We start from the raw sequence: 17,157 nt of genomic DNA, 5'->3' as shown, positions 1-17,157 counted from the left end.
AAACCTAACATATGCCAAAAAAAAACATAGTTCTTTGTTCGAGGGTTCAATCTCAGGTCGTTCCTCACTATGTTCAGTTTCCATGTACTCCCCGGCTAGCGGGGCATTTCTCCGGGTACTCTTGTTTCTCCCACATCCCAAAAGCAGGCAGGGTAGGTTGTATGAACACTCAAAGTTACCCCTAGGTGTGCGTGTCAGCATGTATGGTTGTCTGTCTCCTTGTGATTGCCTGGCCACCGAGTCAGGGTGTCCTCTGCCTGGTGCCTATAGTTACCTGGGATAAGCTCCAACACCCCTTGTCACACCGATAAGCGATGCAAAAAATGATAAAGAAAAAAATAAAAAATGATTGTTCTTATGATATTATTTTAAGATGACTATTTTTGGTATTATTTTAAGTGTTTTGAAGAGCAGAGATTTTATGATAAATTCAAGCAGAATCTTAAAGAAATTCAAATCGTCCACATTTTTTGGTCCTCCTCCTTTATTTGCATATGAACACATTACTTGCCCCAAACTACCAAGAAAAAGGCCCGCAAACCCTCCAATCCAAGTGAGAACAGCCACTACAGAGCAGGATATCTACTTTATGTTAGTGATAACAAAATCGTAAGAAGAGTGTCATGTCAGTGTTTCTCCAAGATCTTTTTCTGCGTCAACTAAAATAATAGAAATATTTCAAAGAATAATATTACAAGACCATCGAATGATCTTACCACTTCGAGCCATAGTCTTTTGTTTGATAATACCGCACATTTGTTTTCTGCAAAAATTTACAGGCATCTAGTGCTTCTGTGACTTTATATAGTTGACTATATGCTCTCAGTCAGTGTTATTTGGTCATTAAACCACCGTACATGTCAGTGAACACAAAATAACTTAACTTAGGTTAACTCATATATATGATGTTGGGTTTTAAGCAGGCAGGTATCTTATAAAATAGCCTATATACATCAAACTTGGAGAAGAAAGCTCATTTGCTGGTTGGCGGCTTTAGTGTCCTTTGATAAATGTGAAAGGTTTGGCACTGTCCACATACTGAATACAGATCAAATGTGTATTGGACTTCAGTTGAATGTAATGTGTTAGACAGATGCGGGATAAAGAGAGCAAAATGAACTTGCACGATAGAAACTTAATTGCAGAATGAATTTGAGTGATATACTGAGGATGCAGAAGGCATCAATGACAAATGATTTCATTTATCTCTCTTTTGTGAAGCCCCTGCTTAAAAACGGTTCTTTTTGTTCAAGCAATTCAGTCAGTTTGACTCTTACAAAATATAAATAACCTCTTTTTTAATTACTTGCTTGCAACATTTTACATTCGATAGGTTGCAGTCTATAGACTTTTACATAATTCAGTGTTTTCCAACCTCTGCCTGGTCTGCCGCGGGAAATTACCCGCCCAAAAGTCATACATTGTAATATTGTGAGAGAAAAATTGTAATGTAATGAGATTAAAATTGAAATATGATGAACAGTAAATCCATATTATAGAATGGCAACATTAGATTGTAATATTTCAAAATGAAAATTGTTTATTAATCTAACATGAGTTGTTTGATTTCATGCACATCAACTTTTGGCCATGTAAAGTCAGTGTGGCCACATAACTGCATTATGCATAATATTAAGAGATTGCACTGTGGTTACCTCCCACATCCCCAAAAAAAGCACGCAGGGTAGGCTAGTTGAACACTCCAAATTGTCCCTATGTATGAGTGTGACCGTGAATGGTTCATTGTCTCTCTGTGCCCTGCGATTGGCTGGCCACCAATTCAGGGTGTCCCCTGCTTGGTGGCCATAAATATTATATAGACCATTGTTCGTTCGGATAAGATATACGGAAAATTAATGAATGGATACATTTGGTTAACCACTGAACCAAGTTATATAATCATCTCATTTTCGGAACCGCTTTATCCTCACTAGGGTCAAGGGGAGTGCTGTAGCCTATCCCAGCTGACCTCAGGTCAGAGACAGGGAACCATGAATTGGTGGCCAACCAATCGCACGTGATTTAATCAGAGTAATCAATTTCCCTGCATAAAGACAATACCAGCTTGATACAAAAAGGCTATTTTAGTTAGTTTACTTTCAATCTTCCATACATTTCCAATTTCTCACAAATATTTGTTGCAAGATAATGAATTGTCCGTGCATGTTCTTTACCACCAATTGCATTAGTCACGCCTTGCTAAGCATAAATGGGTTTTGCAGCTATGCAACTTGTTGTGTTGCTGTAGAAATAAGAGCCATGTGTAACTAGTTAACCTTTTATGCAGTATTAGACTCAAGAATTAATGCATATGCTAAATAAATGCTTGACCTGAAGGTGAAATTACATTTGAATTGGAATGATTTAAATGTTGTACAGAAATACATACAGTTTTCCAATTGCCACTGCTATAGTTTATTTATTATTTGTGGGATTGGATATATAATATAACACGCCTATCTGGGAAGAAGTGATAAGAAATTGTCTTAATGTCAATTGTGTTAATAAACATCCATTAAAACATCCATCAATAATTCCTCTGTACAGTATTAAATTAGGCCTACTTCACTTTTTAGCCTTTAATTTGAACAATTTCTGTCATTTATCATAATTTTTCTAGCAATCATAAATTCAGCTCTTACAAGACAGCTTGGAAATGGGACTTTGACTTTGACACTTCTTCAATGTCAAAACAATCTCCGCACCATTACGTTTGGCACTAATAAAAATCATTAGTCAAGTTCAACGATGTTTAATTGGAGATGTTGTATTTTATGCAATGAAAAAAATGGGATTTAGAACATGTTAGATGGCAGAATATTGTATAGTTGGTATTGCAGCTTCTTAATAAAAAGAAATTTAAAAAAATACATGCGTACTACATCACAAAATTACTAAAATAATTTTGTCCGTGTCCACCATTGATCATTTGCATCCATTGTGTTTGGTGTATTTTACTTGATGACGTATACAGTATATCAGATATGTATGCATAAGCAGAAGCATTAATACCTATCTAATGTACATACACATATGAAAGAGGCTCAGGTTGGATTTGAGAATATTTTAAATGGACTGTTCATACATCAGAATAACAGATATGTGTCACGTACTGTCAAAGAAATTGGAATAGACCTCCAATGTAAACATACCCTAATACCACGCGTACTCTGTCAGATTGAGAAAGGCCATCTGCTCATTCTTCAGGAATCATAAAGGGCCCTGGTTCTTTTAAAACAACATCCACATCCAATTGTAAGTAGATTATGGGGCTAGAGCAATGGCATGGTTTGATGTGTGGTTGAATGTTATTGACTCTATTAGGGGATGTAAACAATTTAGTCCTTATTTTGATTGAGTAATCCCAGAAATAAACTGCTTTCATTTTTTAATTTATTTTTCTAAACCCCACATCTTTTAGGTCTCTATGCAGGGGTGTCATGTGGGTTGATGGATCATGTCCGCAAAAATCTTACTATTCTATTCATTAGCTAAACCAGTGTTTTCAAAAAAGGAAGTCACGTGGGCAGTACAACCATTAAGTGTGTCCAAGTCTCTGGATGCAGTAACAGCATGACCTTCGATCAACCTAAACAACAGTTAGGATGTGCTTACATGGTAAACACTAAAAACACGTATGTCAAGGCTACTTGCTCTGGCCAGTCAGAGTGCTTTTAACTACCGGTGAAAGGTAAGGTGGCAGCACCCTGATTATAAGCTGTACCCTTGATTCAGTCATCTTATTTTTGTTACAAATATGGCTTATCTGCGAGAAAATACGGTAGTTCATTTTCATTCCGCTTGGTTATTACATCAGTCACAATGATTGAATTAACTTTTCGCTCTCTTCATTCAGCACTATAGCTTAAATTCCACATTGAAGCCTTTGACCAATCTGAAGAGACAGTCGCTTGGCACCACAGGTGTTGTTTGAATGTGTGTGTGTGTGTGTGTGTGTGTGTGAGGGTGTGTATGTATTTATTTACTGTATGTCTAGTTGCTCTTTGTTGACCTTTCTTTGATTTGATGTGTTAAATTCCCTGATATAGTATTCTCATAATGGTGTGCTTATTATAACATCATCAGAGTGGCTGTACACGACAATAAGAAATGTGTTGTTTCAAACATATTTTGCCAATAAGAATGATTCTGATTGTGATTCAGTGGCCTATGAACCATATTACAGCTCCTGCCTTGTAGAAATTTATCCATTTGTGTGAACAAGCTGTACATATATCTGTTCTAATAACAGCCATACATCACTAAGGGTTGTGAGAAAATGAGACAAAATGAAACTGACCATGTGACCTGACCCAATCACCCAGTATCAGTGCCTGCTGAAACACATGTATGAGCGAATCATCATCACAGTTGACTTCCGTCGCCTGTTTCAGTCTGCTCTAAGATGAGAAACAGTACTTGTGACTTCTTTTTTATTATTATTATTTTGTGTTTCATCATTCATTCACCCTGTTGTTCTATTAAGCGACATGATTTCTGAATTTTAAAATAAGTTTGAAGTTTTTCCAGATTTAAAACTACTCATACTTTCGTACCTCTACTCACGAAATTAATTTTCTGGGTACGATGACAATTAGGCTTTTGTCAAGTCAATGATGATGACAAAGCCTATGTCAGATTATTATTATTACTATCATTATTATCAGTTGTTTCCAGAACTGTTTTTGTAAGTAGAGCCTTATTTTTTATGAAAATTTTCATTCGTTCCACGGTCCTCACTAAACTACCAACTAATCCCCTAAAAATGTATCAATTTGTCCAAATTTTTAATGAAAGGTGCAAAGACGCGAGAGAGAAAACTATCAGAAAATTATTCAATAAGCCATTACAATGAATAAATATGCAAAATCTATTCATGTTGAAGTGCATGTGCACAATTGTCAGGATGCTAACGTTAGGCAACAGAAGCACAGAGCACGCATACACAAACACAGAATTTGAAACAAAATACATTGCACTTTTTCATTGTTTTAGGATTTCTTTGGCATCTAATTTTACACCCATTTTTTTGCATTTCAGGGTCATTGACATGAAGGTGATTGAGTTGGCAGCTAAGGGTGTTTGTTTCCAGGTTGATGGAAGTTTTCCATGTTGTTTCTAGTTGGTAAAGACCAGGATGCAATTGGTGGCCAATGAGAGAAAAACAACTTAGTATTTTTAACAATGGCCAATCAATTTATCAGATACCACGATACATAAACAAACACATTGGCTTGCACCTGCAGTTAGACTTTTCCGGGGAGGAGAAAGCCCCATTGACAACGGGTGTTGGAAATCTCTGAGTAATTTATTCTATGATTCAAGGCTCATACCGATTATACAACAATATACAGGAAATCAATCCATAATACGACTATTAAAGAGAAATAGTATTTGGAAATGGTAAAATGAACTGCTTGTTTTTAGCATTTTGCTGAAAATATGTCTAAAACTATTGTCTTCACAGTGTGATGCATTTCAGTACAACATTTCTGATCTATCACAGTTTAATTCAGTCCCCCCCCCCATCATACCCAGATGAAAAAAAGATATAGTATTCCTTTTGAATCAATCACTTCTTAACAATGTGAGCGAATGACCTCAGAACTTGGAGTCAAGGTACGACTTCAATAAAGTGAACAAATCACAGAGTATAAGTAGTTTAATATATCTTCTTGATATTTGGCTGACATGGTTTTATAAATTAACAGACTTCATAGCGTTAATGTCTTTCTCTAAGGTTAAATACATAAAGAGTGTGAATAGTTTGAATGGGTACAAATGTTTAAACGCATGACCTTTTAGCCACTTTTATTTAGAAACGGATCTCATACTGTGCATCTGGTGTCATTGCTTTGACATTGGTATATATTTAAATTGGCACTATTCTGTAAATGTTCCCGCCATTGACCTACCCTCGGTCTTTTGTCATTTCTTTTGTCACTACTGCTATTTCCCTTCTCTCCCTCAGGGTGGGATGATTGCCCTTCTGCTGTCCATCCTGTGTTTGGTTCTCATCCTGTACACCCGCCGACGCTGGTGTAAACGCCGCCGGATTCCTCAGCCTCAGAAGAGTGCCAGTGCTGAGGCAGCTAATGAGATCCATTATATCCCCTCAGTGCTGATGGGTGGCCAGGCCCGAGAGAGCTTGAGGAACTCACGGGGTCAAGGGCCTAACTCCAGTGGTACCCTCAGTATCAGAGAGACTCCAATTTTGGATGGGTACAAGTAGGGTTTGGACACTTGATGGGGCTTTGAATATTGTTTAAGTGTAATGAGCACACATAAAAGAAGACACGATGTTACATAATTTAATATGCACCGTTAAATAACTTATTTTGATTTATTCAATACAAAATTCATCAATACTCATTAAATGTCGTTATTTCGCCAGGTATGAGTATGATATCACCGACTTGCGTCACCATCTGCAACGGGAGTGCATGAACGGTGGCGAGGAATTTGCAAGTCAAGTGAGCCGCACCTTGGACTCCCTGCAAGGCTGCAATGACAAGAACAATATGGATCTGACTTCTGGTGAGTTTCAAAAAATACAAATAAATTAAATACATTTTCTGCACAATACACACTTGGTACATGTAAGTCACTCTGAAAAATTGTTGCAAGATAAGCCAGGCAATTCCTTAGTTTGTCAGTAGATCTAGCTTTTGACCGACGTTTGACCGTGGTGCTCCTCCTCTGCCTGGATATTGTCGTCAGCTGTGATCCACTGTATCGTCAGTGACTGACAGAAATGTATTACACATCCGTATCTTTGTCACAGATGTCAGGGTGTCCAACTTTGTGCCTACGACAGAAGCTTTCCTCTTCTTCACTTAGTCCAGATGATAGATAGCTCTTCTCTTCATGCCGTCCTACTCACCAATCAATTTCAGTGTACAGCTTTCATTCATTCATTCATCTTCCATACCACTCATCCTCATAAGGATTGCGGGGGTTCCAATTGAATTGAATTGAATGCTTTTTATTGTAATTGTACAAGTATAATGAGGTTAAAAGCTTCACCATGAAGTGCACAAATGCAACAACAAAGACACAGAAAAATAAATAATAAATACATAATGAATAAATATTCAATAAATAAGTATTCCAAGTGAGATCAGCAGAGTGGAGCAGCCTTGTCTTGTTTCGTCGGTAGTTCAGGATGAGTTTAGACCCTATCCCAGCTGATTTTGGGCAAAAGATAGACTACACTCTAGACTGGTCGCAAGTCAGCCGTATACAATTTTTTTTTATGTTAAAAGAAAACTAGTCTTCAGTGTATTCCTTTCCTTCAGAGCATTACCCTGAGAAAACGCTACCTGTGGAAAGTATCCACTTCAACTGGAAGAATGCAAGCATAAAGCCCCCACTGGGTGTGTTTTATTGTGGCAAACACTGGTATGAAGCAAAAAGTTACAGGGTATCCAATGTTATTACTTAATAAAACACAGCTTGAGGATACTGGGTTAGGCTTACTCTGGAATTCTACTAAGGCTCTGTGAAAATGACAAGGAAAGTCATTTTGGCAATATTATGGAAGCGGACTCTACAGCACATGTGTCAAAGTGGCGGCCCGGGGGGCAAATCTGGCCCGGCGCATCATTTTGTGTGGCCGGGAAAGTCACTCATGAGTGCCGACTTTCTGATTTAGGATCAAAATCAAATGAAGAGTGTAGATGTATACAACATTTCCTAATTTGTTTCCCCCTTTTAAATCAATAATTGTAATTTTTAGGGTTAGGGGTAAAAAAATTTTTTGTGTTTTTAGTTCAAAAATATTTTTGTAAAATCTAAAAATATATTTGAGAAAAGTTGAAATAAACATGTGAAATCAAGTTGACGTTAAAGCGCCCCATGAACCAACCCGAGTCTGACACCCTTGCCTTGCTCTACAGTATTGTCTTGGGGACCATATGTAGTTTTTCAGAATGGCTACCTTGTTCCTTATACGGTAGCTCCGTCCACTCTTGCTCGTTTTGTGTTTTTGCTGCTTTTATGTCTTAATGATTTGATGAGTCCATTTACTTTGATTTGCTTTGTGCTTTGTGCTTTTGCTTGGCTTTTCTGTCTAATCACCGTCTTGCTACTGCCACAATAAAATTTCCAGAACACGGGATAAATAAAGTTATCCATCCATCCATCCTTGATGGTATCTTTACAGTTGATGGTCCTCAAATTGAGAAATGTTGACATAATGAATAGTTGGGTATCAAGTTAGTAGTCAAATAATCATTAAATTTATTAATTAAGGCCACCGAATTTTGCAGTGGTTCTTTCGTCTAATTTGGCTGCGAGCAGTCTGGGTTCAATTCCCACTCAGTTGCGTTGTGATTGTGAGCGTAAGTGGTTGTCCACGTCCTCACCGTTTTCATTCTATCTATGTATCTATTCATCTATCTATCTGCCTGTCTGTCTTATTTTATTTATCTAATCTATCCTATCCATACCATCCACCCTTCCATGTGGAAATTAAAACATGAATGAATACTGGTAGTTGTGTAAATTTGGTTTAACAATGGTTTAGTTGTGAATGATAATGTAGTGCCCTCATCTGAAGGATTAGTCTATACTTTTTCTCCTTCTAGACTGAATGCTGAAGAGGTAAATGCATTTCCCGCACTTCTATTTTTAATTCACACAGCATAATTTGGGACAATCTGCATTTTCCTGCTATGGTTTGGGCTCTCAAATCTGAAGCCCCATGTTAACATTTCAATCTTTTTAAAGAATCAGATTTTATCAAAGAAAGAACAACAATTAAACATGTTAGAATGAATTATGCACTACATTTATTGATTTTTAATTTTAATTTCTTTTCTCCACAGTGAGCGAAACAAAGTTGGCCCTCATGAACAAATATAAAGACAACATAATTGCTACCAGTCCAATCGACAGTAACCACCAGCAGAACACCTTGCTTCCACACAACACCTCCACCAGCCAGCGCAAGCGTCTTTCCAGCAACAATCGTTGTGAGTCACACAGTCCCACTGATTTACAATTTTAATAGAGAAACGTAAATGTGTTCAATTTTAACTTAGCACTCCCCATCAAGCAATGTGCTTTCAATGGCGCTATATGGCAGTTTGTGCTTTGAAAAAACACTGAAACTAAATGGGTTTTAATAAGTTCAAATATACTGCATTGCATATACAATGCAAGGAAATGAAATCTATTTTACAACCATTAGCTTTGTTTGTAGAATGATGTATAATCTGCATTGTTTTCATTTTAAAAAATTTCCCTGTCTCCTTAATAAGATCGACATTTCCCGAATACGGGGTGAATCAAGATATCCATCTGCAATCTGCATAACCCAGATAGTCAAAAACTCAAATTAATAGTTGATTAGTTAATTATTCAATTATTCCTTTTGAGTCAGGTAAACTAATTTTGTCTTTGTATAAATAAATATCTTGACTAAACAGAATTGCACATTTTCACCCTTTTATGTGAATGTCGTTTTTAAATTGGTTTTCAAATGTACTATTTAAAGTAGTAATATAGTTTATAGTATATAGAGAATACAACTCACTGGTGACCAGTCTTGTCCGCCTTTCACCTGAAGGTGTAGCTGTGACAGGTTGCAGCGCAATGTGACCCTGACCAGAATGAGCCATGTTGAAAATGATTGAATGTGTGCATAGATACATATGGCAATCATGGCACAAATGTACTATACCTATAATTCACTGACAACCATGGGCATTTAAAATACAAACACACTTAATGTAATTTCAGTGTGTGTTTTCAATTTAATATTGAATACCTAATGTAGATTATTTTTAATTAATCCAAACAGAAGCCCATATCCAAACAGACTCATACTGTTAAAATACTGAGAGAAATAACATGCTCTCGTATGGAGTTGTTCATCCTCACTTGAGAAATAATGTTTCTTCATCTCGAGCCCTCTACTATGTATTTGCACTCATTTCTATGCTGTTGTATCCATTCGCCCTTGGAAGATTTATTTGCTCTGCTTAGTAGTGATCAGGTACAAATCTCATGGTGTGAAACTATTTCAAGTTTTTTCAAGCATACAGGTTTTTTTTCATGAGTTAATAGCTCTCCATACTTTTGAAATGAACCAACTATTTTTGGCTCCCCACAGTGCAAACACTTTCCTCACTAAAATTTAAGACAAATAGTGTATATCAGAAAAGAACTAACTGGCTCAGTGACCATGAAAAGTGCTGTACTGTGTTGTAATAATCGCCCAACTGCTTTTCCAGTGGTAGGCCATTGGAATATATTCATGTTGTAATTATTTTTTTAAAACAATTGTTACTAAATCTCAAAACATAATGAATACATTTGATTCAAATAGTGATGAAAAAACAATGAATTATAAATTTACTATAATCAGGCAGCCCCATTTGTGATCACAGCTGCAATTTTCCAGTGGCTCCATGGCTCCAGGTAGAATGAGGCTATGTCTACTTCATAAAATGTTCAGGAAATGTACCATAGCAAGGAATACGCATCCGTTTGTGATTTAAGCAAGTGTTAATGTATCCCACCACAGTATAAAGAGGATGGAGGAAAGCCGAAAAGAGGCATGTATACTAAAAGATGTGACATGGGTTGTAGGGTAACATCCCGTGAGGAGATAGCAGAAAGGGACAGTGTTATTTTAATATTTTTATTATGGTTATTCATTCATTTAGATTTTCATTTGATTGTATATTTTTTGCTGTTGGTTTAATAATAGAGTCAGACGGAAAAGATTGAAATGGGAGAGACAGATTGAGTATGAGTACATGAACAAAATTGAACATACTCGTATCCTATCTGACTCTGTATTATTACAAATGATCACTTTCATTAACTTGAGGGACACCACGTGAGAAAAGTGCACACCAGATAGGAAAGGAAGAGGGAATACAGGAATGGCTAGGTTATGGCAGCACTTTTAAATGGGAAATTCATATTAAAACTAATAATACCAGTGGGCACAGGTCCATTGACATCCTAATCTACACTGTGTAGCTCTTAGTCCGAACCCAAACAACTATATCTGGATATGTGCTATTTTGGGACGCATTTTCCAACGCCTTTTAGCCATGTGGTGTACGGAATTAGCCTATAGGGAACAAAAGAAAAAAATAATCAATCACCCCAACCATCCTAAAAGAAGGCTGAGCCAGAGAATATAATATCTGTGCCCCAGGACCCAAAACCATCTCTCAGCCACATCAAGACACCCAGGCATCAACCTACCTAACCACCACTTGTCAACCGACTAATGTTTGTTGTGGTGGTATCTGAAAGTGCTACTTTATTTCTCTCTACTCTTTCACAAGTTTCAGTAATTGCAGACTATATTTGTGAGGTGCTTCTACCTCAGCTTTATAATTGACTAGGAAGCTGTCAAAGGTAGACTATATACTGTAGACTCTTGCTCAGTATCTGCTGGAATAGGTTTCGGTTACCCTGCAGAAGACACACTGTAATTGATGGATGGATGGTTGGAACTTATTCTGATACTTAAAATTCAGCAACAGATAAAAAAATAGAATTTTAAAACGCATTAATTCAGTTAGAAATTAAATTGCTTAACTTTATTCTGATACTCAGCTGAAATGTCTTGGTATATTGTCTGCTGATCAAAATGTGTCTTCATGCAAAAAAAAAAATATTTCATTGAAAAGTTATATTATAAATAACTATAGAAAATATCTACTACATCAAAATATAGACAGGAAATGTACAGAACATTTCATTCTTGCCCTATTGATGCTGATGGCAGCGGTGCACTCAGCCTCTGCTAAAATGGATAGACAGCCACGTATCATTGTATCTATTTGGCTTACAACTCTACCTAATTAGGCTTATAGGTGACTCCCAGGTGATTTTGGGAGGGCATGGTACATCGTTGATTCTTAAACGACCAATTACTTGAGGTCATTTTCAGTTAATCTACGTTTTTAGGTATAGGTGCCAATGATGATGATATACTTTGTGCAATCGTATTGTGTAAATATTAATATGATGGTCAATCAGCAGGCATGGAATTTGTCAACTTATTCTGCAACTTCCATTGCTTGCCGTTCATGTTCACGTTTTTTTTCCAATGTAGCTGTCTCTTGAGTTTTTAACTCTAGATTTACATTTTTCCAGCATTTCTTTTTCTTGTTATTGTTTGCATATGCCATTCTGGGTCTTCTGCCAACATGATTTTTGTTTATTGTTTCAGATAGATCTTGTCACATTAAATTGTTTTAAACTATCTTGATAGGTCATTCATAAAGTTCTTGTCAGCTTCTCTCAACTTTTATTTCCTGTCACATTTATCTCACTGAGACAGCAAATCATTGCTGCTTTGATACCCCCACACCTCACCATACACCCGCACTCATCCGAGGTTGTAAAACACAATGCCTTAACTCTTGTAAGACAAGTCTTAGTACACGTCCTCTAAATATAGCAAAGCCTCTTGTAAAAGGCTTTCAGTTGGATTGAATTATGCAAATACTGAAAGAGCAATTTGATCATCATAATGTATTCTATCAGGCTTTATCCTTAGATCATTGTGCCATAGTTAGGCATTAAAATATTTGCTTAATCCATCATCCTTCTTTGAGAGAGAAGAAAACATTTTCACATCACTGGAAATATAATCCTCCAAATATTATTTTCATTAGTACATCTTGTACTTCTTCATGGATCTCTATTGTGTCACCCCAAAACAAGGTCATTGTTATAAGATAGTGGAATCAGTTAATTTACACTCGTCCTTGAAAATTTTGCAATGAAAGAAAGCGCTGCACTGAATGAGGAAATAACTAACAAAATACAGTAATTTTCAGACTAAAATCAGAATGTTCCCTCCAGGTTTAAAACCTTTGGCTTATTATACTGTATAGCTTATTTATGGATTCATAGACTAATATCTTTGGATTCAACGGTGCCAATGTAACGGGTGGCTCTATCAAAGAGTGGTTAGAGGAATAGAGGAATTCCATGACCCATTCTGCTGGGATTTTCACTCAAGATGTTGCATTCATGTCATTCAAGTTTTAATCACATCTGGGACATCTAGATTATGTCCATAAATCAATTTAGGCAATTTTATAATTTTGTCCAACATAGTGTTTTGCTGAATATTTTTAATATTATCTTGAAAAGCCAATCGAAAAGAGTTCTCTGAGTAACCGATGAAACAACCAGATTCAGAAGATGTCATCAAAGGGAGTTGCTATTCTGTTTCAGTTTACACTCTTTCCACAGGCGATACAATGATGACTTCATTTATGAAATATCTTGTCAGATAAGCAGTATCTCTATGAAAGTCTTAGCTCTTTGGAGCCAACCTAAGACTGAGTACTTAAAAACTGATGACCGTTTGCAGGTGTTTTAAATTACATCTGGCAAATGTATACAAAACTGAGGCTTCTCCCCTTTTATTTTTATTTTTTTTAAGAATGTGGGTTTTTGGATTTAATAAAATGAAAAATCTTAAACAGAAACGTTACAAGGATTGCTTGCGATAGTATAGTTTTCATGTATTGGCTCAATAAAAGTTTACATAAATAAATAAAATTAATTTAAGAAAATGTTCAGTAAGGAGTACTGTATTTTTTACTGTAATTAAATATATCATTCATCATTAGATAAATATTACAGATGAAACAAAATGACACTGCATTTGGCTGCCAATTAGGGGTGTCTTCTGTCTACTGCACACAGTTTGCTAGAATTGGCTCCAGCACCACCCTTTTGAAAATAAGAAGTACGTAAAATGGATATACCAGTGCATTAGATTGCAGAAAATTAAATGTGTAAAATGAGATCAAATAATTTAACGTACCAAAACAACTCTCTCCCAAAACACTTTTAAAGCATATGCATTTAAGTAAGGGTTTTAGCCAATCAATTCAACTCTAAATGACATATTTTGGGTTAGGAAACCAAAGTTGTATATTGCCTGAAAACAAAGATATCACCCCATTCCTTTGTGTGGTTGAGTTTGAAAATAGTGAACTTTTAGGCGGCCACGGTAGCTGTGCTCAGCACCATGAGTGTTTTTTATCCATGCCTGCTCGAGAACATCAATAATGGATTGTGCCAAGCGGCCAAAAGGGTTACTGCTCATACAAACAATCATAATTTACAGCTGCCATAGGTAGTCGACCATGTCTCTTTTAATACGCTTGTAGGGTTAGGGGTTAGGGTTAGTAATTTTAATAATAATTAATAATTTTAAACTTTAAAAGTACTTACATCTAACAGCCTACAGCATATTTCCTAATTCCTTTGTTTTATTTTTTGTGAATTCAACAGCAGGTTCAAATTTCCTGAACCCAGACGGAGACTCTGGTACTGAGGCTGACAGCGAGCCTCAGCTGGCTTTTTATACTGACCCAAACCGCAGTCGACGCCGGAGCCGAGGTATGAGAAATGGTAACGCCAACAGCGCATGGGGTTCAGGGGGTAAGAAGGATTTAAATTTCAATTTCTCTCACCACTTGATGGTGTCGCATCCAGAACGCATGACAAGTAAATATCAATGCTGGCTGTTGAAGGTTGTTGGCTCCAATGTTGTGGATGTTCATGGTTCGAATGTATATCCATGAAGTTAAATATTTGCACAAAGATGATGTTAATGCAACGGGACAATGGCTCAGAGCATGTCATTGATAGCTTTGCATCTGCTTGCACAACTGTAAAAGTAACTAAAAACCACTTGTTTCAGTGACAAACATTTAATGCATTGGGATATGACATTTCGAAATAATATTACACATTAATATTATTTCTTCAATGGTTTAAAAAATGGTGGTAGTGCAATTGTAAAGCACGCTTAGTCTGTCTGCATGCTGTGTTCAAGCAACTTTGATCATGTACTCTGATGAGTTCTAAATGAGGCATAGAAAATAAAGTACATTGCCATTAAAATAAGCTTCTGTCAAAAAGTGTTACTACCCTTTACAACGCAGCCAAACCAATTGTTCCGACTTAATGTCACGAACCCAACACCTTGAGATGTGCAAGCAACACATTTAATCAAAACTGTGTTTAAGAATAGAATAGTATTAAGAAGCTTGTAGCAAGTGTTTGCAAAGATCCTAAGGAAATGTTATTTTTCTACAAAGAAGAAAGAAGATATAAAAAGTTTAGTTGTCAACTTCTACCCGGTTGGACACTATCAACACTGAAAGCATATGGCTTAGACCAGGGGTGGCGAACACAAGGTTCTCGAGCCGTACGTGGCTTCTGGCCAAAATCAATGTGGGTCTTTGCTTCCTAATCATATTTTGTATATATTGTGGCTCTTTGCCTCGTTTCATGTTTTTCTTATTTGTATTCTCTCTTAAAACACTCAAATTCATCAGGGCCCATTCAAAACAAATAACAAATTACATTTTAAAAATACTGTGGCAGATTGTATTTTAATAATATGGAAAATTTTAAGTTCTTGCTCTTTGTGTCTAATTTGTTCGCCACCTCTAGACCAGACTTCTAACATAGTTTTGTTTCAATATATTCAGCCCTGACTGAAATATTATTCATATAGAGAATTAATTAGAAGGTACTACGTATATGTAATATCCATACAGCAATGCAGTTGTCGGTTTTGGAAGTCTTAACTTGATTTGAGTAAGGTTAAGTCTTACTACAACAATAGACTGCATTGGTAATTAAATTATTTTGGATATGTAAGCAAATTCAACATGCATGGTAGGCTGTTTGGACACTCTAAATTGCCTCTGGGTATAAGTGTGAGCTTTAATGGTTGTCCATCTCCTAGAGCCCTATTATTGGCTGGCCGCCAATTCACGCTGTCCCACACCTGGTGCCCATAGTTGGCTGGGATTGGCTCCAGCACCCCCGCAGCACTTGTGAGGATAAGCGGTACAGAAGATGAATGAATGAAAATGCTTAAAAACTTTGAATTGAAACGCATTTTGGGAAACTATGTGTGTCTCGGAATTGTGAAGTTTGAATTTGTAGATACCTAGAGTGCCAAAATTCTTGGCATTCTTGGTCTCTTTACATCAAGCTGTAAAGTTTATATGAATTTGCAGTAGAGGGATGGGCTCTGAAAAAGAAAGTGGTTATAGTTCTTTCTGTACGTGTCCAGTAGTGATCCTGCTGTAGCAATATACTGATTTGGTGGACACCTCATGGTAAATTAGACCTTAATAAATGTACTCTCTTGGAAGTTTCCCAAGCTTATGTTCACACGAAATTGGCCCCTACACTTCTTCTCGCTAATGTAAATTATATATGGATGCTTATGTGTTGAGGACAGTAGTTTACGGAAGAAAAAAACAATATACAAGCTATTGACGGTTTTGCCAAAACCAGCAAAGCACTTTACATGTCTGTTTTAATTATCCCTTTTCGCTAATTAAGAAAAGTTGTTTTTCTTGTGTGCAACAATGCATAATTGCATTCCTATTTGGGAATATAGTACATAGGCCTTTTGCCATTGCTTTGCTGTGTGAGCCTTTCACCGTGGGCTGCCACTAGTTTAAAAAGGCTTTTAATGTTCTAAGTTTTTCCGAGCACATGAAAATTCTGAGTTTTCCACTGTTCATAGATGAATGTAAAAGTCTTGAAATTGATTATGCCTTAGGTTTACACTTGGTTTTTCTTCTGTTTAACAAAATTCTAAGTGACCCAAATAGAAACTCCTTGCCTTCAACTGATTTGATTGACACATCACAGTCAGAACGGGCTAAGTAAGATTAGCTCATCTTTCCTCTCCTTCAAATATGACCAGGCATGTAATATATTATTCTCTATCCATGAGAAACTGTGTTATCGCATTTTCATTCATTCATCTTCCACACCGGGCATCCTCGAAATGGTTGCGGGGGTGCTTGAGCCTAACCCAGCGGACTTCGGGCGAAAAGCATACTATACCCTTGACTGGTCGCCAGTCAGCCGTATGGCACACAGAAAGACAAAAGACCACCCGCACTCGCAATCATACCACCATAAGCGAGAATCTCTACACCACACGCAGGCGTGCAAAATTGCGTTTTGAGTCACCAAGATGTCTTAGCTCAACTCCCCAAAGTTTTGATCAAGCAGCCTTTTTATAGGTAGAAAGCCCATTGTTTTGGTTTTGTTTCTGTTGCATGCATAATAGAGAGTACAAGCACAACATCAAAATCATTTCATATGTCAATTCCTATCCAT

The 17,157-nt window shown here is 36.7% G+C and overlaps 1 protein-coding gene across 8 annotated transcripts in view; it reads left to right on the top strand.

Moving 5' to 3' along the window:
* astn1 (astrotactin 1) overlaps positions 1-17,157 on the top strand; it is a 199,055-nt gene that overhangs the window by 38,992 nt on the left and 142,906 nt on the right. For 3 of the 8 annotated variants that reach the window (XM_077724191.1, XM_077724195.1, XM_077724190.1), the window contains exons 3-6: positions 5,972-6,228; positions 6,395-6,537; positions 8,829-8,975; positions 14,290-14,439. In XM_077724191.1, coding sequence (XP_077580317.1) covers positions 5,972-6,228; positions 6,395-6,537; positions 8,829-8,975; positions 14,290-14,439 — 697 coding nt within the window. The remainder of the gene's footprint in view (positions 1-5,971; positions 6,229-6,394; positions 6,538-8,828; positions 8,976-14,289; positions 14,440-17,157) is intronic. The other 5 variants (XM_077724196.1, XM_077724192.1, XM_077724194.1 and 2 more) reach the window with 3 other exon arrangements.

This window comes from Stigmatopora nigra, chromosome 9 (genome assembly GCF_051989575.1).
Source record: "Stigmatopora nigra isolate UIUO_SnigA chromosome 9, RoL_Snig_1.1, whole genome shotgun sequence".
Lineage (NCBI taxonomy): Eukaryota > Metazoa > Chordata > Actinopteri > Syngnathiformes > Syngnathidae > Stigmatopora > Stigmatopora nigra.
Note: the sequence above shows the minus strand (reverse complement) of the source record. Positions and strands in the feature narration are given on the sequence as shown.